At 32.5% G+C, this 18,204-nt stretch overlaps 1 protein-coding gene across 1 annotated transcript in view; it reads left to right on the top strand.

The window, feature by feature from the left end:
- Positions 1–369: 369 nt before the first annotated feature.
- The window catches only part of LOC118197044 (acyl-CoA-binding domain-containing protein 5-like), a 112,591-nt gene continuing 94,756 nt past the window's right edge, over positions 370–18,204 (top strand). The window contains exon 1 of the mRNA XM_035368513.2: positions 370–591. Within this exon, the coding sequence (XP_035224404.1) occupies positions 522–591 (70 nt within the window). The 5' untranslated portion in view covers positions 370–521. The remainder of the gene's footprint in view (positions 592–18,204) is intronic.

Below are 18,204 nucleotides of genomic sequence, written 5' to 3'. Positions count from 1 at the left end.
AGCTAAACTGTTCTTCTATTGACCTTACCAAAATTCAACTAACTACATTTGATGGGTATTTCCAGAAGTACAGAAACCGAAAAATATTTTGAACTTAATCTTTTCAGTGGTTATATAAGCCAGGGAAAAAACTAAATTAAAAATTAAACTAAATTTTTGAATTACGCTTTATAGCAATTTATAGATTAAAACTTTTGTTAATTTCCATTGGAGAAGAGATATCAGTTGGCTTTTTTTCTCTTTTGGCTGTTCCACACCACGAACTGAATCGAAATTGCTTAGCGGAAGCAGTGCCAAGTTTAAATTGGCCTTGGCGGAAGTTATCGCTGAAAAGCTGTTTGGCTGAAAGACGCAAATCTGGCATATTTCGTCAGTGGTTTTAATGCGACTGTTTTGACGACTGCCGGAGGGTATTGTTGAGTGAATGTTTTGTGGGGTCTTTTTTTTTTGTGTGATGATTAGAAGATAGCAAATGAGTATGTAATTAAACAGAATAAATTTTCTTTTACAATATTAGGATAATGGAACACGCAAGTACTGAAGAGAAATTCCATACTGCAGTAGAGTTGATAAGATGCCTTCCCAAGACAGGTCAGTTAGTTGTATTATGTAGGACAGTATTTTTCTACTTTCGTGATAGAGTGTTTCGATACTTTGATTTTTTCCGGGATGGCAGTAAAGCATTTATCTATTTACGTTTTTGACAGAAATAAAAATTCAATTCCATTTCGAATGTAACATTTATATGCATAGTTGTATTAATATAATTATCAGTTTTCAAATGTAAATACACTTTTGAAAATTGCTTGAATTGTAATTTTTCTTTGAAAAGTAAGAAAATCACATATTGTGAAATTAATTATTAGATGTTTAGTCTTGTGATATTTGTGCAGATTCGTGGATTTGAGTGTTATGTAGTAAACTTAAATAATATTTTTGTAAGATCGGGTATAATTAATAATTATTATACTACCTTTTTTGAAATTTATTTATTAAATAGCAAAGAGTTTCTTTATTATTATTATTATTATCATCTTGTGTGCAGTTTTGTAAGAAAGGAGCATTTTTGATTAGTTTTCTTTCTTATAAAACTAAGAAAGAGAACCAGAGATTTTTGATTTTTTTAAATATGGTGTATGATCATCGAAGGTGTAGAAAAAGTATTTGCTAATATATAATTATTATACTTCAAGTCTTTTGTTCATTTCATTGTACTGTTAAGTTGTAAAGTTCATTGTGAAAATTTTCTTATATAAATAGGAGATAAAAAAGAGCGTTTGTGTGAGACATTTGCTTATGACTCTTTGCTTACTGATGCTGTGACAACTTTATAATAGTAAAACTTAGTTGTCATTTGTGACATTTCCAAATGTTTGATTTGCCAATGCATGAAAGTTGATAAAATTCATAAAAATTTTCATTTTTTCCTTCCTTGTATGAAGTAAAGGAACTATTGTAATTGAAAGAAATTTCAGTTATCAGACTTTAATGCAACTATCCATTTTGACTATTTTTTTGTGTGACATCTGTATATACAGACAGAATAAAGGACTCTTTATTCTAAAACAGATTGTAAAATGGATTTTTGGTGGTACGTTCAGGCACGGCAGGGCTTGTAACAGTACTGTCAAGTCTGTCTTGGTCTGTGTGATTGCTAAATGTAGATGTCATTAAGCTTATTCTTGGGGGGGGGTCTTCATTGGTCAGCTCAGGGGGACTAACGTTGTCTTACAATTCTTAGTTTTTTCAGTGACCAGTTGATGCCTAGTTAGCCTTGTCTTTTGCACAAACCTGATCTAGTTCATTGTCACTGGGGGCTTGTGACCCTGTAGATCGCCTCTAGAGACTTAGCCATCACTCCATGTTAAGGGCTTTTCGAAGGTCAGAAAGTCTCTACTTTCTAGTGTCCTGTAGTCATATGCTTCCAATTACAGAAGTGTTCTAAATGACAAAAATATTAATGTCTTGACAGTGTCAAATAAAAAAAAAATTGTATAAATAACAAAATCTAAGTTTTAATGAAGTCTCCCAATTCTTTCACTTATACATGGAAACATTTTATACTCATTATGAAAAATAAAAATACAAGAAGTTGAACTCTCGTAGGACAAAAGACTGACTGGGATAATTAAATTTGAAAATTTGCGATTTTTGTTATCAATTTCAACTTGTCTTGAGAGTTCTATTAATTAAGTTAGAATAATTCAAGGAAGTCAGGTTAAGTGAAGTGCACCAAAAAGTGTGTAATTTAAAAGGCTATACAGGGAAATCATGTTGTGTCCACATGAGACTTTTTATGCTTGGTATGTTGTAACTAGACATTTTGCCTTCTCCCTCAATACATGCAAGAAATTCAAATCTATGAAATGTTAAAACAACATATAAGGCAATAAATAACAAAATAATAACCTTCTAGAAGTTTGTTTCATTATTCCATTTGCTTTTCTCTAGACAGCACAGTATATATTAAATACAAGATATAATTTTTAGGTCTTGGGTGCATCTTAACTGATTTGTATCTAGGAAAACTGCCCTTATGTCAAATAACAGCAAATGTAAGGGAAATTTGAAGTAAAATTTCAGTATGGATAATTTCATTTTGGAGACTGTATTTGAGAATAAATTGTTAAAATTTCATGGCAGTTGTTCTTTCATCTCTGGGTTTCATATTCCGAAACTGTAACATAAAAAAAAAAAAAAAAAATGCTCGATTTAGGAAGGCATAGCAAGAAAGGAAGCTTTTGAGGTTTCATTGTAATTTCTTTGCTTTTTTCACAGTTTCACTTCAATCCTTCAGTTTCAGATAGTTTCGGTATAGCATTTTAATTTTGCTTCTGGTTAGTAGTGATGAATCGATATCTATTCAAGTCTAACAAATTCTCTCTCGAAACGTAATGCTTTCCTCTTATAAACTTAATTAATTTATTAATCATTTAACCTGATTTCTTTATACAGTTAAAAGTCGTTAATTCGGACACCCATAATCCGGACCTCAAAGCTACAAACTTTCTGCGCATGCGTCGCGTTCACGCATGCGCACAGGCGTTTACGAGAGCGCATAAGACACAGCTGCGAAAATGTTTGTGCGCATGCACGTTTAATGTGTAATGGAGTTATACACTAAGCTAAAGTTATCTAATTCAGTTAATGTTCCAGATTGCGTTGTTCCTTAATCTTCGAATTGGATCCGGCTTATTATTTTTTGCAGACTGTTAGAGCAATTTTATAAAAGTAAGCTTGAACTTTGGATTATGTCAAATAGAATTTCCGATATATATTTACTACAAAGCGAAAGTATGTTTTGAAATCCGAAATCTGTTTATCAATTTCACGCTGCTCTGAGGCAGAGGGGGGGGGCAGAAACGTCATTATTAGATTATGATAGATTAGAAAGATTATGTCAAATAGAATTTCTGATATATATTTATTAATATGTAATTTGTATCTACAAAGCGAAAGTATGTTTTGAAATCCGAAATCTGTTTATCAATTTCACACTGCGGATTGGAAGTTGATCTGTCAGCACTATCCTTATCTTCAGAGCAGATGTTTTTATTTTATTTGGTTTATAATTCCGTACTAAGTGTAGTATTTCATCTCGATATACTCTTTGATATGATTTAAATCAAGTTCCTCGTCATTATAATTCGCTTCCCATAGTGAAGAAAGTGACCCAGAGGTTATTGAAAACGAAAACATTTCCATTGACAAATTAGTCGGTATTCTCAACACAGCAATTATAGGACTTGAACAGCCGAACTTTGTAACTAAACAAGAAATTATGTCTGTTTAATAGAATTAAAGAGAAAGTATTATCACATGAAACGAAGCAACTTACATTGAAGGAAATATTTAATAAAGTAAACAAATAAATATTAAGCTTTTTCTTTTTGTAAATTTTGATACCCTTTAGATCATAATTGTTCTTTATTTCATAAATTACGGTTTCATATTTTTAATTTTGTAATTTCTGCATGCCATCTTACCAGATTTAAACTGATGATCTATAATCCGGAAAAATCGATAATCCGGAATCGCCGAAGTCCCGATGAGTCCGGATTAACGACTTTTGACTGTAGTATATTTAAGGGTACCCCTTAGATTATTGCTAAATTGTTTCATTTATCACCAAGTTCTTGTTTTATTTATGACTAGCAGAAGTACATGATGGCAGTTAAGTTAGATTGAGAGTAATACAGTCAAAAGTTGTTAATTCGGACACACATAATCCGGAATGATCTATAATCCGGACTTCAAAGCTACAAACTTTCTGCGCATGTGTCAACGCGACGCATGCGCATAAGACCTTTACGGCTGCGAATATGCGTGTGTGCATGTGCATAATACGTTTACGCATGCGCGTTTAATGTATAACGGATGGTATAAGTTAAGTTAAAATTTTCTAATTCAGTTAATGTTGCAGATTGCGTTGTTCCTTAATTTTCGAATTGGATCCGGCTTATTATTTTTTGCAGACTGTTAGAGCAATTTTATAAAAGTAAGCTTGAACTTTCGATTATGTCAAATAGAATTTCCGATATATATTTACTAATATGTAAAGGATCTACAAAGCAAAAGTATGTTTCGAAGTCCATTAAACAAAAAGTGGAATTGCTGCAAAAAATGGATAAAGGCATATCCTTTGTTTCTCTAACCATTCCGAAATCTGTTTATCAATTTCACGCTGCTCTGGGAAGGGGGGGACGCCGTGGCGCACAATGAATTGGAAGTTGATCTGTCAGCACTATCCTTATCTTCAGGGCAGATGTTTTTATTCTGTTTGGCTTATAATTCCTTACTAAATGTAGTATTTCAGCTCGATCTACTCCGTCTTCGATATGATTTAAATCAAATTCCTCCTCATTATAATTCACTTCCGATAGTGAAGAAAGTGACACAGAGGTTATTGAAAATGAAAAAATTTCGATTGACAAATTAATCAATATGCTCAACATAGCAATTATAGGACTTGAACAGCGGAACTTTGTAAGTGAACAAGAAATTATGTCTGTTTATAGAATTAAAGAAGAAGTATTATTACATAAAACGAAGCAACTTAAACATTTTACATTGAAAGAAATGTTTAAAGTAAACAAATAAATATTAACCTTTTTTTTTGTTAATTTTGATACCCTTTAGATCATAATTGTTCTTTATTTCATAAATTACGGTTTCATATTTTTAATTTTATAATTTCTTCATGCCATCTTACCAGATTTAAACTGATGATCTATAATCTGGAAAAATCGATAATCCGGAATCGCCGAAGTCCCGATGAGTCTGGATTAACGACTTTTGACTGTATATCTAACAATGGAGCGAACAATACCACTGTAATCCGTCTCTAATAACGATGCAAAAAATAAGATTCATAATCATACATTTTTGTGTCTGATGTGATATGGAACCCACATAAAAGATTTCGTTAGAAAAATAAGCGTTAAAAGTTATCCCTTAATAAAATTTTCCGATTTTTGGTGGTACATGGATACCAATTTTGTGCAATTGTTTGACTTGTTATTTTGGCTTAACAAGACAAAGAATTGCACAAACTTGGTATCCATGTACACATCTACCTATTTTCACTTAAAAAAACATCAGAGAATTGCACAAACTAGGCATTGTGCACTCCCTTTGTCCATGTACACATCGAACTATATTCACTTAAAATGTTAAAGGAGCAGCCAACAAAAAATATATAATCTCAATAAACTAATGTTAAGTGAAACAATGAAATAACATAAAAAAGGAAATTCATCTTTGCACTACACAAAGGAAATATCCACTTACCTTATTTATGAAATAACATGTCTTCAGTCAAACAAAATTCCTTAACAGCATCCAAAAACTTCCTAAAATAATCTGAACTAGAATCTGTATACCGGCATCACCACATAAATTCACAAAATAAGAGTAAAATGTATCATCCGTAGTGCTGTTATCGTATGATGTTTGACTATATGCATTTCCTTCCTACAAACAGGACACTTAATAATGGCGACTAAATAAGCCTTCATTTATACACCAGTTAAGTAATGCTCTTTTCCTCTTTCTTTCCAAATTGTACAGGAACTTCAAATTAATCTTCCCACATTCAGCCATTTTACCATCTAAACCACAAAACAAGCAATATACTTTCTGACCAACACACATCCCAAGCCCTTACGAATTTACTGCAATTTTGCAACTGATTGCATCATAATAGGGCTTCCGTAACATTCAACTACTCAGGGTACCATAAATGAAACAACAACCTCACGATAATACAAGGGTTACCCTTCTCTCTACTCTAACCAAATAAGCTTGTTCTCTCTTATTATATCAGCAACAATGGCTCACAGATTTTAATAATTTTTTGTCTTTGTAATCAAATGGTCGTAAAAGCTCAACTTCCATCCAATATTTCACCTGTATACAATTTTAGTCAAATAATGTGGCAAACAATTTATCACAGTTAATCAGAAATCAATAGTGCGAACAAACAAATACACAAACAGACATTCTTCCTTATATATATATAGATAGATAGATTTTATAAAGCTTACAAATTTAACAGATTCTACAGTTTGAAAGTGAGCAGTTGTAACACTTTTCGAAGTAAAACATTTTTATCTCCAATGCATGAGACTGTTAGCACTTGGAAAAATGAGTGCAAAAATTAATGTTTTCGGAGTTTTTAATTAATATTTCAGCTGATTAAAGTCGTCAAAGATGGGAATAATCGAAATGGCTTCCCATGAACCTTTGGAATTGGGAATAATGTATTTAATCTTTGGTGATGCTATTTTTATTTCATCATAAAACTTAAAAATTGTTTATTAACAAATTCTCAAGATTTGAAAGCGATCAGTGATAACAACTTTTGAAATAAGCAAATTTTCATCTCTAGTTTGCGAGACTGTTGCCACTCGGAAAAATGAGTGCAAAAATTATTGTTTTTCCGAGTTTTTAATTAATATCTCTGATTTGAGCTATTTTCTTTTTGGAAAAAAGTGGACGTCGACCTTTTCCATGACCCTGAAAAGAATTGTAAAAAGTTTGGTGATGATAGCTGTAGTAGTGACTGAGTTATTAGAGGACAAACAAACATACTTTCTTCTTTATAGATAACCCAAGTAGTTGAATGTTATGGAAACCCTATTATGATGTAATTGGCTGTGTGATTGTGATGAATTTGAATGATGGAAAAAGATTTATAAGTGTTTGTGTGTTGGATGTTGCTTAGGAAGTACATTGGTTATTTTGTGGTTTACATGGTAAAATGGCTGAATGTGGTGAGATTAATTTGAATTTGCAACAAAAGGGGAAAAAAGCATTAATTGACTGGCATGTAAAGGAAGGTTTATTTAGTAGTAGTTAGTGTCCTGTTTGCATGAAGGAAATGCGTATGGTCGAACGTCAGAGGATACCAGGACTATGGAGGATATTTTTGACTATTATTTCTTTGAATTTTTGTGGTGACACCAGTATACAGATTCTAGTTCAGATAATTTTAGGAAGTTGTTGGATGCTGTTAAGGAATTTTGTTTGACTGAAGACTCGGAAATTTCTAAATAAGGTAAGTGGATATTTCCTTTGTGTATTGCTAAGATGAATTTAATTTTTCATGTTATTTCGTAGTTTGATTTAAAATACAGTTTATCAAGATTTTTGTTTAGCTCTAGTGTAGAATTGGCTGCTCCTTTGACTCTTTAAGTGAAAATAGATCCATGTGTACAAGGACAAAGTCAAGGCAAGGGAGTGCACAATTCCAAGTTTGTGCAGTTCTCTGAATTTTTAGGTTGTGCAGTTCTTTGGCTTGTTATTTTGGCTTTATGTAGCGGCAATTTTTGGTGCAAAAATTGTCGGCACGCAAAGCCAAAATAACAAGTCAAAGAATATCGCACAAATTTGGTATCAGTGTACCGGCGAAAATCGCCAATTTTCACCAACATTTACCCGTAAATATATCTTTGTCCCTTGAATTAAACATTTTACTGAGATTCAGACGTGAATGTACCTTCAATTGGAATTCAGCAAATGTGGCACCCATCTTGCAGAAAGCTTTCTTAAACCTTATTCTTTAAACATGAATTATTTCTTCATAAGAGAAACAGCTCTTTTATTTAGCATACCACGTCTCTGACTTTAGCCACTATCTTTGAAGTGTTATTTTTAGACTCCTTAATGAAGTTTTAATGTTCCATTATGTTAATCTAACCAGTTAGTATGATTTAGATTTTTATTGTCATTTCTCCCTTCCGTTTGTATACCAGAATGCAAATTTAGTTTCAGAGTATTTAAGGTGAGGTTTTTGGACTGTAAGACAGAGTGTGTTTCTGCCTTTTAGGCAATGTTACTAGGTATCGCTAGCTCAGACAAGATTGTAATCTTTTGCTTTGCATTACAATTGTCGTTATTTAAAGTGTTATACTAGTAAGAAATTTGAACTAACTTAGCATTAAATAAATTATGTAGTCTTTGATTACTAGATTTAACTTTATTTCGACTGTTACTTGTAATTTAGCTTGTCGTAAGTGGTTGCCTGACTTTGTTAAGCACAAGACATGCATTTTATATTCTCAAGGTTCTGATTTAATAAAAAGATTTGTAACCTTCTCAAATCTTTTTCATTATCTCCAGATGAGCAATAATTCATTCCAAGTCTGTGAGGTGTTCGGATGCCATTTTATGCTACCAAAGAACATTAAACTCTGTAAGTCATGCAAATATAAATATTCAAAATTCAAAAACTCACAGTAGAAGCTGAAGATGATGAATATTCAAGAAAGTATCTAATGTTATTGGTTTCTCCTGCCAAGTGAAAAATTTTAATTTTTTATTTTCTTTATACTTATTTTTGTCCTTTGTTTTGTTGTTTTGATCAAGTTCTGTTTTAACCCAGAATTGGAAAAAAAAAAAAAAAAAAAAAATTGTTCAACTTAAATGCTTGCTAAAAATAAAAATATTGACTGATCTGAATTCATTCATATGAAAGTGCTGCCAGCATTAACACATATAAATTGTTTAGATAAAAAAATAAAAGGAGATCATCTACATAGTAACACCCACAGGCATCTATCTCCAAATTTAAGCAGGTTTAAGGAATTATTATTAAATTTCAGAATAGAGAGCCATTGCACGAACCTTGTGGACATACTCCTGTGATGTTGTGTTTGTTATTGTTATCAATAATCTCCTGCATGCGATGTGTTTTTTTCCTGCATGTTGAAAACTTGTAATTCTAATAAAATGTGTTTTTCCATTTCTATCTTATGTTGTCACTGGTCCTCTAAAATGCTTTTCTTTGCAAATGTTTTATGCTGGCAATTTTGGCCATACATGTATTGTTCCAATGTCATTCATGGTTTTTGAATTTGCTAATTAGTTTGTACAGAGGGGGATTGATGTTGTCATTTGAAAATTTCAAAACTTTTCCCCTGTAACTATAATAGTTGGATTATTTTAAATCATCTTGAGCACAGATCTTCAAATAACTATCTGAAATTTCATTTTGATTGGTTGTGCAAAAGAACACTAAAGGTTCATATGTAGGGGAAGTTTTTTTTTATTACCATCCTGTATTTAATATAAACGAAGCAAGGAACTGGATTTTGAGTACAGTCAAAAGTCTTTAATTCAGACGTCCATAATCCGAAATGATCTATAATCTGGACCTCAAATCTACAAACTTTCTGCTCATGCGTAGCTTTTACGCATGCGCGTTTAATGTATAACGGACGGTATAAGCTAAGCTAAAATTATCTAATTATCTATTTCAGTTAATGTTGCAAATTGCGTTGTTCCTTAATCTTCTAATTGAATCCGGCTTATTATTTTTTGCAGACTGTTAGAGCAATTTTATAAAAGTAAGCTTGAACTTTGGATTATGTCAAAAAGAATTACCGATTCTGGAGCTGCCAGAGGATCTACAAAGTGAAAGCATGTTTCGATGTCCATCAAACAAAAAGTGGAATTGCTGCAAAAAATGGATAAAGGCGCATATCCTTTGTTTTACTAACCATTCCAAAATCTGTTTATCAATTTCGCGCTGCTCTGCGAGGGGGGGGGTGGAACGTCGCGGCGCGCAATGAACTGAAAGTTGATCTGTTAGCACTGTCCTCATCTTCAGGGCAGATGTTTTTATTTTATTCGGCTTATAATTCCTTACTAAATGTAGTATTTCATCTCGATGTAATCCGTCTTTGATATGATTTAAATCAAATTCCTCGTCATTATAAATATCACGAATACACATCAAATAGTTTTCTGGTTGCAATTATCTAATTTCGACTATGCGTAATATATGCTTTACGCATGCGCGCGTTGAAAGAAATGTTTAATAAAGTAAACAAATAAATATTCAGCTTTTTTTTTTTTTGGTAAATTTTGATACCCTTTAGATCATAATTGCTCTTTAATTCATAAATTACGGTTTCATATTTTTAATTTTATAATTTCTGCATGCCATCTTACCAGATTTAAATTGATAATCTATAATCCGGAATCGCCGAAGTCCTGACGAGTCCGGATTAAAGACTTTTGACTGTATTTCTTGACTGTCTTGCTAGGTTTTCGTAGTCCCATTTAAGCAGGAAAATTAGAGTTCTGCTATTACTGTTACTAAGATAAATTTCAAAACTGTAATCGTAGTTTGCCTGTTAAGTATCTCAGTAAATTGTTTCAAGACAGCAGTAACACTGGAATGTATTTTTGATGAAAATAAAAATGATTTAGAAAGTGATGTTAAAAAAAAAAAAAAAAAAAAAAAAAATATTTTGGTGATAATTATTTTATTCCACCAATAAAGGAAAAAGGATGACAATTAAGGAAATACAAGATACAATGACAATTAAGGAAATACAAGATTGGCAAAGGAAGAAAACATTTCCATTCAGTAACTGGCAAAAGATCCTCCCAAAATACATCATTTAAAATGGTTTAATTTTTAAGCTGAATCCAAATCATATGTCTTATATATAAATAACAGTTTAAATAAAATCTTTTAATAATTTAGTCCACAATTTTATAATTCATGTGATATTCAGCATTGTTTAACCAACAAATTTCTTCCAAAAAGCTTCATGTAATTGGAAATTACAGATAATTAATTTATAATGAAAAGTTTTACAATTTATAATTAGAAGTAGTATAAAATATTCATATTTATTATGCTGTTCATAATAGAATAATAATTTAAATTTTGCTTAAAATTTTTTCTTTCCAGTGAATCATCCTTCCTATATTATAGGCTTGCTGTAATTTTGAATTTTCGTTTTTCTGTTGTCTCTTGCTTTTTCTTTTCTCTTTCTCTCTCTTTCCTCCTCTTTTTTTCTGTTTAAAGAAATATTAAAAGAAAAAAACAAGTGTCTATAGCATCTTCTTTTAAATTAAGTTCCTGAGGAACAGTAGTTTGTACAGAACAAATGTTAAATGCTCAAAAAACATCAACATAAAAAGCGACTTTTTACTAGTAGAATAAGTAGATCATTTTTGTTCATAACCATTATCATAAGCTAGATTTTGTAGTCTCTATATGCCATACTGGAAACAATCTTTTTTTTTAAAGGAATGCTTTTATTGGGCATCAATAAAATTAAACTTTTCGAAGTTTTAAGTTAAAAGCTGTAGCGATTTCTTAAGATTTGAATGATGAAAAAAGACTAGAATTACGGTTTGGGAAAATTTAAAATATTTTTAAAGTTCCTCTGAATTTTAAGATTTGAGTGTACTATTCTTAGAAAAAATAAAATATGGCTGATAATCCAATTTTCGTCTAATACATTGATTAAGGTATTTAAGGTTAGATTTGATCTCAGTATACTAGTTGCCATTTTAGTAGTGTGGGAAAAATTATTTTTTCGTACTGAAACCTAAAAAGGTCAGAGCTTGTTATAAAATAAATTTTTCTTTCTTGAATAGCTATTTCATAGCAACGCGCGCTGTCCTTTGTCACTTATTATAATCTTTCCGAAGGAATGCGTATGACTTCAAGAAAAGTCATTCCATCTATTTTTCTTTATCCTTCATTCAAATGAAAAGATTTTTTGACATTATTGTGCTCGTAAAGACCATTACGTCTTCTTACGTTTGCACCGCTGACGGCAATGATAAAAAATGGAAGACGGATATCAGAAGAAAATGCTTCTTTTCTCTCTGAAAGCCAAATGTTCCCTAGCATTTACATTCGTTTCAGATTTGTATATCGTAAAAACGTATTTTCTTAAATAAATTTAAAAAAATCGGTGCATCTGTTTTTGTAATCAGTTTTTTTGTTTGTAGGATTATTCTTATATTTAGAAACTAAAGCTAAGTTCTGCAGACCTTACTAGACAACGAGTTATGGTTAAGTCTTAAATACTCACAAAGTACTGATGAAAGTTTAAAATAACCTTTTTAAAAAAATAATTTAGTTAGAATATAAAGACACTATTGGGCTACAGACAAAACCATCACTCGTGGCTATTTGAATTAAGCAATAATAACAGGTGACAGGTGAAAGCGCGTCCGGACACCTGGGCGGCTTACGTAGCCTATTCGGTTACTGTCCGGCCCACAACTGTCTAGGATAAGCAGCTGCTGATTCTCCAAGATCACTGCATCGGAATTATATACATACCACTGTTCGAATCTCTGAGTGATTATATCACTCATACTGATACGCTAAACTACACGCTGAGTTACAAGGACATATTTCGTACATACAATTAAGACGTTAGCGCTACGCAGAGAGCTGCAACGACCTCAGTAAGAATCATACCATGTGACGGCGTGGGAAATGTACAGTCCAAATAATATTAATATTGGTTTGCAGAATTTTGCCATAACTACATACTTCTGTATACACGCATCTCATTGCGGGTATCTATATGTGTCTCTTGAATACACTTACAGTAAGAAACAGTGTATACGAAATGGGCATGGCTAAGTTGCAAGCTGAACTTTTACGAATTTTAATTCGGTTTTTACGAATCTTGAGTGCATGCTACTGAAGAGGCATAGCACTACGGCTTATATTTGTGGGGAAGTAAACTCTGTACTGCAGAATTCCGTGCCCAGAGTTTCAAGTTTGCTCATCTTATGAATCATCTTTATGAAGTGCTGGTTGTTTAACGAGAAATCTTTTGTACTCAAACGTGTTTGCTGGAAGTCTATTTGGCTAAGATCAAAGCGTAGTACCAAGTTTCTGCTAGCGGGCAGGCTGTCAGATGGTGGTTGGTTTTCCGTCCTCTCCGGACACACAGATATTGGTGCCTGCAAATACCTCTCTCAATAAAGAAGTTTGGAAATGGCGCATGTCCCGTTACGAATCTCGTGAGGTTTGAGTCTGAGACCAGCGTTTCTGTTGATGTTTTATCTAAGAATTCATGGGTCCTTCTACCCTGTCGGATTGTATCCCAATGTTCTTGCCATTGAATTAGAACTGCCTTTCTTGTTGCACACTTAATGTGACTTTTATGAAGGATGTTAACGGGGTGTGCCTCAATACTGAGAACTGCCTTTTTTGCAAGAGCGTCTGCCGCCTCATTCTCCTGATATCCAACATCAGCTTTGATCCAAGAAATGTGGTTGTCTTGGTGTGTCCTTTGTGCAGTAAATTTTGCGTTTCCGCGAGGAGCGTTTGGGGGACAGATGGTACGGGTTTCTTAAGGCAAAAATTGCTGACAGACTGTCAGTGAAGAACTTGATGCAGAATGGTCCAAGAGCAGCAGAGTTCTGAAGGACACTATTTCTTGGAAGACTGAGTTGTTGGACAATAACTGACCCTTCCACGTAGATATGGCCAAACCTTGCTGTTTAATAAGATAGCTGCACTCCACTTGGCCTTCCAGTTTTGATCCGCCTGTGTAGATGCTGACTGTATTCGAAGTATCTTGGGGCACATGGGACATGTTTGTGTACACAATGACGCCCTTATTGTGGTGGACTGGCTGTGTTGCCAGAAGTTCTCTCTTACGTTCGTATTCTATAGGGTTGTACAAATTTCCTCTGTAGGAGGCTGATTGTCTCAGAGGCATAACCTTGACTATCGCTGCCTCGTACTGTGCCTTTATGTATAGTGCAATGGTTCCTGAAAGTGTAGCAGCTGCTATAGTTAAGCAATAACAGGAAATTAAACAAACGTCCTTACGTAGTCTAATACTACACGTAATTTAGCATAAGAAATAAGGTTGCTCAAAATATTTTACTGGCGCGCAAGTTTAACGTATTGGCTAGAGAGAATGCCAAAGCCGGAATATTAATTTGTAACAGAGTTGGCGAAATTTACTAACATTATTTACAGACTCGATTGCCGGAAGCGCAGTCTCACTAAGATTCAAAACCCTCAGCTTAAATACACTTACAGCTAATTTGCATTCTGGTGAGGAATACGGAAAGAAGTTATAGTGAATATCAAAATCATAATAACTAGCTAGTTAACATAGGATACCTTATGCATTCTTTTTTCACATGAAAAAAATACATTATTTTACTCGTAAAGGACATTATATCTTTTTATGACTGCATTACTCACAGCTGTTATTAAACAGGAAAAAAAAAAAAAAAAAAGATTAATATCAGAAGAAAATGTTTCGCTTTTGTCACTCAAAACGGAATATTATATTCGCTTCTATGTTACAATGATTTCAAATTTGCAACAAAAACGTTTGCAGCTTTTGGAAAATCCAGTTGCGGCTTACAAACTTTCCTGAATCCCATCGGGCCGCTCCTGTTGACATAAAGTTTGGCCACCCCTGACATATGTTTTAAGTAATGTTACCAGAGATCGTTGATTGAAAAATGTTTGGGACTTTTCATTGAGATTGATTACATGTCTAGTTTCGCTACTAAATGCATCAGTTGTAGTAAAAAGTGTATTTTCAACTATTATCCACATGCGCGGGCAGCAGAGTAAAATTGTTCTATATATTTATATAACTCAAAGAACCAATTAAATCAGGTAATTTTGTGTTTAAAAAGCCTATAACTTGCGCTAAAGCTGCTAAGTAATAAAATAAGAATTTATTTATAAGAACAGCTACTAGATTATCTCCTAGGCAAACAAAATTTCGAAAATCAAAAAGTGAACCTTAATGTTAATGTAGTAAAAATTCATTATATATATAGAGAGAGAGATAGACAAAAAGTAAGAAATGTGGAACCATTTTTACACAAAGACCCAAAAGGAGTGAAATTCAGTACCAATAAATTTCAAAATAGCTTATGAATACGGAAAATAAGAATTGAAGAAATGTGAAACTAAAATCTAAAAATTGTAAAAACCTGGAAAAAATACAAAAGAAAGGGAATTCAGTTAAATATGATATACTTTATCAAGAGGAGGTTACATCGGACTGAATAACAATTCCCTTCCATATCCTCTTTTAGGGCATCCTTTACCAAATCCTCCATCCATCACAGCTTTAGCGCAGGTATTTGGCTTTTTTTAAATTACTCATATCTTACGCTTTATTGAATGGTCAACACATTAGCTCGTGGAAGAAAAAAATATTTTATTTTAAGCAGTATCAACCATTGCTTTTAAAGAGCCGAGTTTGTTTATTAAAATTGAAAAATAACTGTTTTATATTATGCCTGATAGACTCATATATTGCCAGAAGTTCGCGGTCATATGTAGACCATTTCTGTTGACTGTTATTCAATTTTAAAGAAAGGAATGATATTGGCTCCCATTGACCATTTTGGAGTTGCATGAGAGAGCTGCCAATAGCAACATCAGATGCATCGGTCCAAAGACTGAGTTGAGCACCAGGAATTGGATGTTTTAAGAGGGTAGCTTTTGTAAGAGCTTCTTTAGCTGCTAAAAATGCCTTTTCGGCATCCTCAGACCATGGAAGAGGATTTTCAGTCTTCTTAGTTGGACAGAATGATTTCTTTTTGTTAGAATCGGACAATCTGGTGATCGCAACAATCTAGCGCGTTGGATATAAAAATGTTGTATTTCAAACGGTGTTGCCACCGCTTGCTTTCAAACAGCTGAGTTTGTCGATCAAAAATTCATTAAATTCGTGCAAAATATGAACTAAATAAAAACAAATACGAAATTTAAAATTCGGCCTTCGAAAAGCTCATGTTCGGGTGAAACATTATTTTTACTTGAAATTTGATAAACTGGAAATACACTACGAAAAAAAAGGGGGGGGACAGTTTTATATCTCTCGTTCTACTGGGGCGATTGATGAAATTCAAACTGCGTTTTTCATGTCTCGAAAGCGATACATAGGATATATATTAGATTTATATATAGCATTATTCTAACATAGATATGTTGACAAAAAAAATCCGACTTTTTCTGAAATAACATATCAATTTTTTTATTAAATATTTTTTCCATATTTCGATTCTACTATTCAAATTATGCCTAGATATCAAATTTTGTAATATTTGGTGAGAAATTTATGGAGAAATTAAAAAAAAATATTTTAGCGTATTTTTTCACTTTGCGCCAAGAATAATTCACTTAACGAACTTCTTAATATATGGCAACCTATTTTCTTTTCCCGTCCATTGTGAAGGAGCGAAAAAAAGTCACATCATTTCTACCTTTTTAACATTGAGCATGAGCGGAAAAAAGTCACATCGTTCTCCTTTCAAATAATTTTAACAAAGTGCCTAAACCACATTTGATGTTTTATCGCTTTGAATAAATATGACAAATTTCAAAACGCTCCAATATATAAATTCATGTATATCTTCGGAAATTTTGAAAAAAAAATTAATTTTTTGCAGGTGTGCTTAGAAATACATCTACTTTAAGATGATGGTAAAAATTTTATAGGTTATAGTACAAATTTTTTTTCGAAAAATTTATAAAAAATAATTAAAAATACAAATTAAAAAAAATAAATCATAAAAAATGTGCGAATTATATTTGGATTAAGCCTAAATTTCGAATTGTGGAAGAAGGAATCAAGTAAGTTTAATAAAAAAAAGAGATATTAATAAATATATATCAAAAATGAATTAACATTGAAGAACTAAAATTTTGAGAGCTAATTTTTTAAAAACTACTTGTACGATTTTTACAAAACTTGGCAGTCTGGTATAATCTAAGTCGTAGAATCGAAATATGTAAAAAAATTGGTATGTTATTTCAGAGAAAATCCGATTTTATGTCAAAATACCTATGCTAGAATAGTGCTATATAGAAATCTAATATATATCCTAAGTCGCGTTTTCGAGACATGAAAAACACAATTTGAATTTTGGCAATCGGCTCAGTAGAACGGGAGATATAGAACTGACCCCCCTTTTATTTATTTATTTATTTATTTATTTTTTTTTTTCGCACTCTACGTGCGTGCTGTCATAATACCATCAATGAAGCACAGCTTACCAATTCAGATTGCTGCCATACAGCCTCAAACTACGACGCTCCCTGCAACATGTTTTATAAACGGTGTTTAATGTTTTTTTTCCTAGTTCGGTGTTAGGCTTTCTCCACACATATTGTCATCCATCACTCTCGAAAATGTTAAACTTCTATTCGTCGGACAAAATAAGTGTTCCAAAACTCTTCTGATAAAATTAAAATGAGATTTTACAAAATCTAATCCCTTTCTCCCGTTTATTTCTGAAATGAAAGGTTTCATTGTAGCTGCCCTTCCATAATAACTTCCTCCATGTCAGACATTCCGTATAATCTGTACACTAAAAGTTTTATACGAAGTATTAGCAATATTTTTGGCTAATTGGGGTTCAATTAGTTTAGGGTTTTTCTTAACCTCTTTAATAATGCCACGTTTTTCCTTGCAGAAAATATTCGAGACCGTCCACTTCTAATCTTATTTTCTGTCGATCCTGTCTCTTTGAACTTTTTTACAGTCTAACTGTAAATAAACTTATGTTCAGCTGTATTCCAATAGCACGATAAATTAAACCCTCATTTCTGAGCTGAATAATCACGTTTTTAACATTAATATCCAACTCCTTTGACTTTCAAAGCTATTTTATCACAGTATTAGCAAAATGACGTTTTAACAGTTTTGAAGTAGTACTGCATACTTTATACGAACGGGGTTTCTTATCAGCCTAAACACGTGACCTCAACATAACAAAATTTGCATAGCAGTTAGAACTTTCCAATACTTTTTTGACATGCAAATTTACGTTTTTGTTGTATATTTAGTGTAAAAGGAATATTAAATTGAAAGTTTCATTAGTTTTGAGTGTTTATTATCTCCTGTGTTCGTTATGTCCAGCTAAAATTTTCAAGCATTTCCT

The sequence above is a fragment of the Stegodyphus dumicola genome, chromosome 9, assembly GCF_044657685.1.
Source record: "Stegodyphus dumicola isolate Sdum_Otavi_A_Nest chromosome 9, ASM4465768v1".
Lineage (NCBI taxonomy): Eukaryota > Metazoa > Arthropoda > Arachnida > Araneae > Eresidae > Stegodyphus > Stegodyphus dumicola.
The sequence above is the reverse complement of the archived record's forward strand: the minus strand, read 5'-3'. Positions and strand labels throughout refer to the sequence as shown.